At 45.1% G+C, this 10,000-nt stretch overlaps 1 protein-coding gene across 1 annotated transcript in view; it reads left to right on the top strand.

Annotated features, from left to right (window-relative positions):
* The window catches only part of LOC134438271 (collagen and calcium-binding EGF domain-containing protein 1-like), a 43,076-nt gene extending 36,062 nt beyond the window's left edge, over window positions 1-7,014 (top strand). Inside the window, exons 6-11 of the mRNA XM_063187791.1 lie at window positions 1,048-1,178; window positions 1,648-1,768; window positions 2,399-2,538; window positions 4,675-4,710; window positions 5,772-5,807; window positions 6,267-7,014. Coding sequence (XP_063043861.1) covers window positions 1,048-1,178; window positions 1,648-1,768; window positions 2,399-2,538; window positions 4,675-4,710; window positions 5,772-5,807; window positions 6,267-6,455 — 653 coding nt within the window. The 3' untranslated portion in view covers window positions 6,456-7,014. The remainder of the gene's footprint in view (window positions 1-1,047; window positions 1,179-1,647; window positions 1,769-2,398; window positions 2,539-4,674; window positions 4,711-5,771; window positions 5,808-6,266) is intronic.
* Window positions 7,015-10,000: the final 2,986 nt, after the last annotated feature.

Genomic DNA, 10,000 nt, shown 5'->3' with positions numbered 1-10,000 from the left:
CTCTCTCCCCACTCGCTTCCTGTCACCCTCTTCACTGTATTATCGCAAATAACGCCAAAAAGAATAAAAGTATATAAATAAAAGAAGAATAAAAGAAGAAAAATATCTGAATTGTTTATCTTGGTCCCATCAGAGACTAATGATACGGGTTGCTGCCTGGAACCATGTTGTGTGGTCTAATGACAGCAAGATCAATTTGTTTTAGATGGTGTCAAGCATGAATGGTGGTAACCAAATAAGTAGTACAAAGTGGCCGATGCAGTCAAGTATGGTAGTGGAACTGACATGGTGTGGTGGTGCAAGTATGCTGTCAACATTGGGAAGCTGAATTTCACCCAGAGAAACATGCATGTCAACATGTACTGTGACTACTGAAGCAAATAATGATCCTCCTATGGAATTATAACATAGTGGGTACATTATCAGACAGAAATAACTGTATTTTGAATCATTTTGAGTGGACAATGAATAATTTGAAATGGTCTTACACTGGGCACGTTTCATTGCATTCAAGTGAAATTTCTTTAATGTTGTTCTATGAAAAGATATACTTACAAATCTGAAAGAAATTGAGGGGTGTACTCACTTCTGTGACACACTGTATAGGTTATAGCCTACAGTACATGAAACAGTATACTGTATGTGTTTGTAAACTAACTATGGTACACATGTGCAGTAAATACAGTGTATGCATGATTATATGCGTGTTCATTTGTAAATGTGTGTGTGTGTGAGTTTCTCTTGTCTGAGGGGCTACATACTGTAAGTAATATTACATCTTATGTGTCTGTGTGTGTCCCTTTTGTAAGCCACACTACTCTAGATAAAAGCATTATCCAATATTCACTGTAATACAAGTATGTGTGTACATTCTATAAAGTTTGTATTTTTGTCGCAGAATTCCAATCAGTGTGTGTGTATGTGTATGTGTGTGTGTGTGTGTGTGTGTGTGTGTGTGTGTGTGTGTGTGTGTGTGCGTGTATGTGTGTGTGTGTGTGTGTGTGTGTGTGTGTGTGTGCGTGCGTGCGTGCGTGTGTGTGTATCCAGTGAGTGCTCCAGGTAAGCTGGACCCCCTGATGAGTTCGGGCTCCTGCTCTGTGACCTGTCAGGACATCATCAGCATGCGGAACAGCCTGCAGCAGCTCAAACTGCGCCTGGCAACACACACACCGCCACAGGTAATGCTCATTCCACACACACACACACGCACACGCACACACACACGCACACACACACACACACACACACACGCACACACACACACACACACACACACACACACAGATTTACAAATGCCGCCACAGGTAATGCTCATTACACACACACACACGCACGCACGCACGAACGCACGAACGCACGCACGCACGCACGCACGCACGCACGCACGCACGCACGCACGCACACACACACACACACACACACACACACAGATTTACAAATGTGTGCTAGGTGGGAAAGTCGTTAGTAGATCATTCAGCTGGTTTAGCTACTCATTAATTGCAAATGATCCTTCTGCCCAGTAGTCTGTCTGCTTGTCTCAATCTTGTTGTCCATCTCTCTCTGTATGTCTGTCTGTATCTCTTTCTCTCTCTCTCTCTCTCTCTCTCTCTCTCTCTCTCTCTCTCTCTCTCTCTCTCTCTCTGAAAGGCACTGTCTCCTGGCCTGGCTAACAGCAGTGATAAGCCCACTGTTGGTCGTGTGGGTAAAGGGCAGGACGTCCACACCTCCACTGGCCTACCTGGAACTCCTGGAGCGCCTGGCCTCCCAGGTAGGCTAGCTCACGCCTCAAGACCTGTAATTGTCAACATGCAGTACTGTATTAGGCAGGCCATGCCCTCCTAGTGATGCAACACCTTCAGCGTTGCAACTAGTCAGGTCAAGACGCAATGCAAGTACTTTCTGAGCTCCTGAAAAATCGGGAACTCCTCCCACTTTGCCGGGAAGCAAATAACCATTAGCAAACCAAGGGAGGCTTGTCAACCATGGCATTTGGGAAATGTTAATTGTTATGCTCTTGGTCAGACCAAGTCTCAAAGAGATTTGAAAGTCGATGAGTATCAGGCTAATACTGTATAGCCTCAGTATGTGAATTCAACGACAAATTTCCACTTCCAGCCCACGCTTGAATTAGCATTTGTCTTTTTTAATGTTACTGTTTTGATTTCAAATTCAAGGACCAAGTATAAGTACACCATTAACAAAACAGTGTAAAATAACAGGGTAGAAAATGGGTGCAAGATCATAAAAAATGATTTTCATGATGATGAGGATCTTAGGAGTAAAACATTACCATAGAAACCGTTTTTTGTCAGTTTTTTAACAGTGTGCATTGGCTTTCCTTCTGACTTGTCTCCTTGTCTTACCCCCACCACCACCACCACCACCACCACACTACCAGGACACCCAGGAGAGCCAGGGGAGAAAGGGGAGCCGGGGGCCAGGGGCCCTCAAGGTCCACCGGGGCCCAGAGGAGACATGGGGCCCATGGGCCCAGAGCCTGACCTGGAGCATATCAAGAGGGGCCGGAGAGGGGCTGTGGTAAGTCTTTTGTGAGTGTGTTGAGGGTGCGTGCGTGTGCGTGTGTGCGTGTGTGTGTGTGTGTGTGTGTGTGTGTGTGTGCGTGCGCGTGTTGGAGAGTTTAGGTCGGGAGTGCATGGTTTGGGTACGGAGGGGGTGGTCTTGTCTCAAAATTGTTTTTGCCTCAGAAGAAAATGAACCTTTTCTCAATAATGTAGCAACTAAGGTCAGATAGGGATAGATCGTTGAAGTGCCCTGGAGGACTGTGGTGAGTGTACAACAACCATAAGAAACGTGAAAATGTAAAGTACTGTGTAATACATGAATTGCTAAATAATAGAAAACCTCAAATGAAATCCAGAAAAAAAGTTTTGGTGGCCTGTCCCCACCCAATGACTGTACACCATCATTGGTCTCACCATAATAATAATAATAATAATAATAATAATAATAATAATAATAATAATAATAATAATAATACTTTTATTTGTATACCACTGTATCATACAAAGCATGCAACTCAAAGTGCTTAAGAAATGGGAAAAAAACATCATAGCCCATAGCCCAGGCTGAGGAACACCAGAGTTCTCCTAGTGACAACTGCTCTACCAAGGGGACCACATTCACATACGCTCCCTCACCAGGTGGAGCTGATGAAAACTGACTCACAGTGGGGGGGAAGAGACCAGAACCCTTTATTAAGATTCATAGAGTCTGTTCCTTGTAAGGAAAGGGGGGAATGCACAATCTCAGTGTTGAAAACAGTCTGAGAGAAGGTTTAGAGATTCCTCATTCAGCTCTTAAGAATGCTGACAAAACATCTTGTTGACTTTGAATGGGCCACTCCAACCGTCGGAGGTCAACTATTTTTTGTGTGTAATGACTTTTGGAAAAGGCATAGTAGCCACTGTCAAGAGGCAACGCGTTTCCATATCACTTGGAAAGTAGTTTAGTCACTTATCGGACAATCAGCACTAATATAAGCGGCAGCATGATAGACAGCAGCTGGAGACGATGTTGCACAACCCTTACAGTAAACATTCCATTTCCTCGAAGCGCTAATTTTAGCAGCACATGCAGGCCATGAAGCAACGTCAACAAAACATTTAAAATGTGACATTGATGAATGTTTTTGACTCTAACTTATCTTTTTTGGAAAGAAGCCATTAAGTAATGGCGGGGGCAATGTTCTGGAAGACAGTCATTCAGTTACAATGTAGGGCCTACAGAGTATTCCAGTTTTCAACTGACTATTCGGTTTAAAAACAAGTGCTGGAATATTCCGTTTACATACAAGATACAAGGTGTTTATTGTCATATGTACTTGAATATAAGAATTTGTGAGTAATTAACTTTTTTTGCTCACAAAAAGTAATAAAAAAGTAGGAGTTAAAAAAAGTTCTAAAAACTGAAGAAAAAGTATCCATATTTGAAAAAGGCAGTGTGATGAGTGAAAAAGTGATTCATTATTCATTATCTATGGTGGTTTGGTGTTAAGTAGCCTGATGGCTTCAGGAAAAAAACTGTCCTTTAGTCGGCTGTTATGGACGAGCATGCACCTGCATTTGCGGCTAGATGGTAGTAGGGTGAAGTGTGTGTAGCTGGGGTGGTGTGTATCCAATAATATGCGTTTTGCTTTGCGTAAGTACCTACATACATTCAGTGTTCTGCAAATAGAATGTTCATGGATCACGGCCACATTAAGAATGAAGAAAGACTTTACATGACTGGTGCGCAAACTGAATTCTGCCACCATTCAGTTTAAAATCAGAATATTCCTCACTCAGTATCATGGAATTATGGGTCATAATCATTGGGTTCATTATCGTCACTATGGGTTTGCACCACTGTGTCATTCCTTCTCATTATAAATTCATTGTGAGAATGACCACTTCATTGACATTATCCATTGTGAAAGTAAGCCCATGGCACATGGGAATATGGACAAAATGGAAATGCTGTTTGTCTCAGGTGTCTGTGTGTGTGTGTGTGTGTGTGTGTGTGTGTGTGTGTGTGTGTGTGTGTGTGTGTGTGTGTGTGTGTGTGTGTGTGTGTGTGTGTGTGTGTGTGTGTGTGTGTGTGTGTGTGTGTGTGTGTGTGTGTGTGTGTGTGTGTGAGTGAGTGACTCATACACTGATTGTCCATCTGTCTTTACAGGGACCCCCAGGAGCGCCAGGGAAAAATGGACTAAAGGTTAGCACAGCTGTCTACGATGTTGTATGTGTGTGTGTGCGTGCGCGTGCATGCATGGTTGTGTGTGTGTGTGAATGGGATTGCTGTCATGTACTTGTCTGTGTGGTTTTGTATGAAGATGTGTCAAGAGAGAATGGTGCCACATCCCTCTACTCGGCAGTGGTCACATGCCTAAACTTATTGTTTAGCGGCTACAGCTATAAATCTATGTCATAAATCTCAACAATCAGCCACACACACCCACAGTCTAGTCTCTCTCTCTCCCTACCTCGCTCTCTACACACACACACACACACACACACACACACACACACACACACACACACACACACACACACACACACACACACACACACACACACACACACACACACACACACACACACACACACACACACCAGCATCCAAGTATCAGGTATGCACGCACATATGCGTGCAGATATGCATGCACACAATTACACACATACACATGCACGCACGCACACAACTTTGTAGTTGGTTCTAGGTGTCATTTCCAGTGTCACACTTTGCTTGTGTTCCTGGAAAAAAAACACTGCCGTGCATTTTGGAGATCAGACAGGCATGTGTAACACGAGGCAATGCGAGGCCAGCCAATTGCGTGTGTGTAATAGTGTAATAGTCAGTGCGTGAGAGTAGACTCCCGGTGAACCCCCCTAGAGAAAGTGAAATCATCCAGAAGTGAACACAAATTTTACGGATACTCGGCGCAGCTTTTTGCTTTTGCGAAGCTGGGGATTTCCAGCAACCTCTGGATGCTGGCGGTAGTCACGTACATGTAGTTTAAGTTTAGCTCTACCAACTTGGCTGCCAATACTATGTTCTCATTTCGTTCTCATTTCTCAGTAAGTGTATGACTGACTCAACTCTTTCGGTTTGACTTGGGAATTGAGTGGGATTTTTTATGGAATTGTGTAACATGAAGGGGAACTTGAGTAACATAACTTGAATGGGAATTCACCTCAATTGAACTGTCTGTCTGTTCTCTCCTGTCTGTCGACCTCTCTGTCTGTCTGTCTGTCTGTCTGTCTGTCTGTTTGTAGGGTGACCGTGGCCCACCCGGAACAAGAGGACCACCAGTAAGTACACAGTGTTCTATGAGGCCCAAAGACAGGAACTGCATGTAAAAGTGAACGTGAACTTTATTTCAATTACATCATGTAAGAAGAATTACATTGTGGATCAGGATTGTGCTTCAATGTATTAAGCACATGTAAGACAGCACATGCAAAGCACATGTAACACAGCGCTCGCCTCATACTCAGTGGATTCACACCTGTGCTGCCTGGCTGGAGGTCGCAAGAGTTGCTGTCTATGCAGGATGACCTTGGTTACACACACACACACACACACACACACACACACACACACACACACACACACACACACACACACACACACACACACACACACACACACACACACACACACACACACACTTTGCCACAGTGTCTACATCCACTGAAATGACAGTAACCTTACATCTTCATCACCCATCTCACCATCTTTGTGTGTTTCCTGTCCCGCTCCACCTCCAGGGTCCGCCAGGTTCCTTCGACTTCCTGCTCCTGATGATGGCCGACATTCGCAACGACATCATCGAGCTGCAGGAGCACGTCTTCGGGAAGAGGCGGGACCTCTCGCTGGACGCCCCGCCCCACTCCAGCGGAGAGGCGGGGCTAGGAGACTGGGGCTCAGGACAGGGGGAGCTTATATTCAACACTTGACCACCGGCCATTGATGTATCGTGCACTTATTGGACAGCCACCCTGTTACTCAAACACAGGTCTTCATTGACAAGGGGAGCTTATATTCAACGCCTGACGACCAGACACTGATATAAAGCACTCTTATTGGACAGCCACCCTTTCATTCAAACACAGGTCTTCATTGACAAGGGGAGCTTATATTCAACACCTGACGACACTGATATACAGCAATCTTATTGGACAGCAACCCTGTCACGCAAAAAAGTCGAAGACAGGGAGTGACTAAGTGGAAGCCTGTGCCGCTGCTGCGATGCTTTGCAAAATCTCACCACCAATGGTTTCAGTGCCTTCAGCCTGTGGCCTTGTAATAGACTCCAAATGGATTGACAACGAGAGATGGAGATATAGAAAAAGAAGAAGAAGAAGAGAGAGAGAGTGAAATGATTGCAGGCCCGAAAGACATTTACCGTACGAAGGAGATGTGTATGATGCTGCTGCTACCCTTTGCTGCCACTGTTGCTGCCCTCGTGTTTTGAGCCTTACGTGTGTGTGTGTGTGTGTGTGTGTGTGTGTGTGTATGTGTATGTATGTGTGTGTGTGTGTGTGTGTGTGTGTGTGTGTGTGTGTGCGTGCGTGCGTGCGTGCGTGCGTGTGTGTCTGTCTGTCTGTCTGTCTGTCTGTCTGTCTGTCTGTCTGTCTGTCTGTCTGTCTGTCTGTCTGTACAGTATGCCTGTGTACAGTATGTTTATGTGCATGTGTATGGTACATGTTTGCCTTCAGTTGAACACTTCTGTGATGTTCATTCATTACATACATACATTTCTGGAGGCCTTCTATGAAGATTTGCAAACATAATGGAAGGACCCATCAGGCCATTCGAGAAATGGAAATTCATGCAGATACAGTATATCAAAAACACTAACTAGAGTTATCTATTTTTTGCATCTGCAGAGAAAGTGTACAAAAGACTTTTTTGTAACGGAATAGCAATCATTTTCTGTATACTGCTATTTTTGCATACTTGGATCGTGTGTGTTTATGAGATGTTCAGAATATAATGTATGTGCGTGCGTGCGTGCATGCGTGTGTGAATGAGAGAGAGAGAGAGAGAGAGAGAGAGAGAGAGAGAGAGAGAGAGATAGAGATAGAATATTGTGTGAGTGGTGAGAAAGTGATAATGATATTGTGTGAGTGCCTGAATATTTACCATCATCTCATAATATAAATTGCCTGTCTTTATTCCTTGTCTGACTCATACGTTTTTGGCCTTCGCAGCCCCAGGACACAATGTTCCCTTTAGTACCAGTAGGGGGTGTAGCATCCCACTCAATAGTTCCATGTTACTGCATACTCCTTCAACTTTCAGCTTGAAAAACCTGCTTATGCACGCACACATACACATACTACATACTACACACAAACACACACACACACACACACACACACACACACACACACACACACACACACATCTGCACACACACATACATGCACACACAGCCACCCTCCAAACACACGCACGTACACACACACACACACACACACACACACACACACACACACACACACACACACACACACACACACACACACACACACACACGCACACACACACAGTCACGTCTGCACACACACACATACACACACACACAACACAGCCATTCACTCCCCCCACAAACACGCGCACACACATACGCACAAGAAGATGCACACGGACACACACAGAGGCCTTACAAAAACATGAACTTGCACCTCTCCATCCTGTCAGTGTGTGATGGTGCGAAGGTTAATAGCCTGCCCGTTGCCATAAGCAGTATGGAGACTCGCATGCGTCAGTTACTACCCCAAAGGGAATTCTGGGAATTGCCCGCCGCTGCTACCGTGACGCCAAGGCACTGAGAGAGGGGTCAGAGGTCACCGCCATTTTGGATGTTTGGCATCTGGCGGGATAATTACAAGATCTTCACACTCCGGGGTGGGTGGGGGGGGGGGGGGGGGCTAGTGATGACATGTTTGTATTCATACATACGTACATGCATAGACATACACGCACACGCACCACTCACATGCCATGCACACGTATGTAGGTTCACACGCACACAGCCAGAGCACTCACACATGCACACACGCAAACACATACAGACACACACACTCACGCACACACATAAGCGCACACACACACACACACACACACACACACACACACACACACACACACACACACACACACACACAAATACAAGCTCACACATGCAGACGACACATACAGTGTATGTATTTGTGCATAGATACTTTATACATTATTTTCATACAGATTCATGGTAAGACCAGAGAGAGAGAGAGAGACACACACACACACACACACAGGACCAGATTAACATACAGGTTAGATATGGCTGAAGCCTAGGGGCCTCCACCTGCCAGGGGCCCCCCAATTGGCCAAAAGTCAAAAATTGCAGATTGATTTTAAAATGTGATGTTGAAAAAAGTCGTGTCAAGTCTAGTTTTAAATCATGTTAATGCTCCTCTCCACAGTTGGTAGACATGCTATCCATGCTATCCGGCTCATAATTATGACTCTGCCTATGTCATTTTTGCAAAATTTGACATCCGGGGGTCCGACAGCCACCAGTAGCCTAGGGCCCCCAGGTCCTCTTAACCCGGCTCTGTACACAAAGTCATACAAATATTAAGTATCGGTATCACTGTAAACTAAGCATAGCATCTCCTCCCCAATATTTACACAATTACTTTTTCCAAGCAGACTACTAGACAATGCGTAGTTAAGATAACATGGATTCACACAGGCCACAGACATACAAACAAACACATGTACTGTATACAGACAAACATACACGCAAACATGCACAAGCGTAACCATGCCAATATTCCGTATTGCTATTACCGTAAATTAAGCATGAACATCTCCTCCCCAATATTCAGGCAATTAGTTTTTCAAGTACAATTAGTTTCTTGAGTAGACAATGCCTCGTTTAGATAACATGGATTTACACAGCCCACAGATATACACTCATACATGTACACAGATATACACCCACACCCAAATTCACACGCACACACACTTGCACGCACTCATACTATGCATGCGCACGCAAACACATGCGTGCAAGCACACACATACTATACACACACACACACCCACACACGCGCACACACACACGCACACACACACGCAGACACCCAAGCGTAGGCCTAGTTTGTTCAGGTAGGTGAGGGTGTGTGTGTGTGTGTGTGTGTGTGTGTGTGTGTGTGTGTGTGTGTGTGTGTGTGTGTGTGCCTACAAGGTCTGGCTCATGATCGACGTGTCCACGCCCCTTTCCGTGCCGCCAGAGCCCTGAGTAGATGTCGCCAGGCAACAAGGAATCAGGAAAAAATAAAGGAGACGATCTACATGAGAACCAAGTCTGCGCTCAGAAAATAGAGATTATCTCACATCCTCCCCGGCCTTGACATGCAATCAGCCTGCAGTGCAGCCTACTGGCCACCAGGAGCAGCAGTGAGGAGGTCAGCAGAGTTTGTGGCGAGGAAACATGAACCCAAAC

Source organism: Engraulis encrasicolus, chromosome 22 (genome assembly GCF_034702125.1).
Source record: "Engraulis encrasicolus isolate BLACKSEA-1 chromosome 22, IST_EnEncr_1.0, whole genome shotgun sequence".
In the NCBI taxonomy this organism is placed as follows: Eukaryota; Metazoa; Chordata; class Actinopteri; order Clupeiformes; family Engraulidae; genus Engraulis; species Engraulis encrasicolus.
Note: the sequence above shows the minus strand (reverse complement) of the source record. Positions and strands in the feature narration are given on the sequence as shown.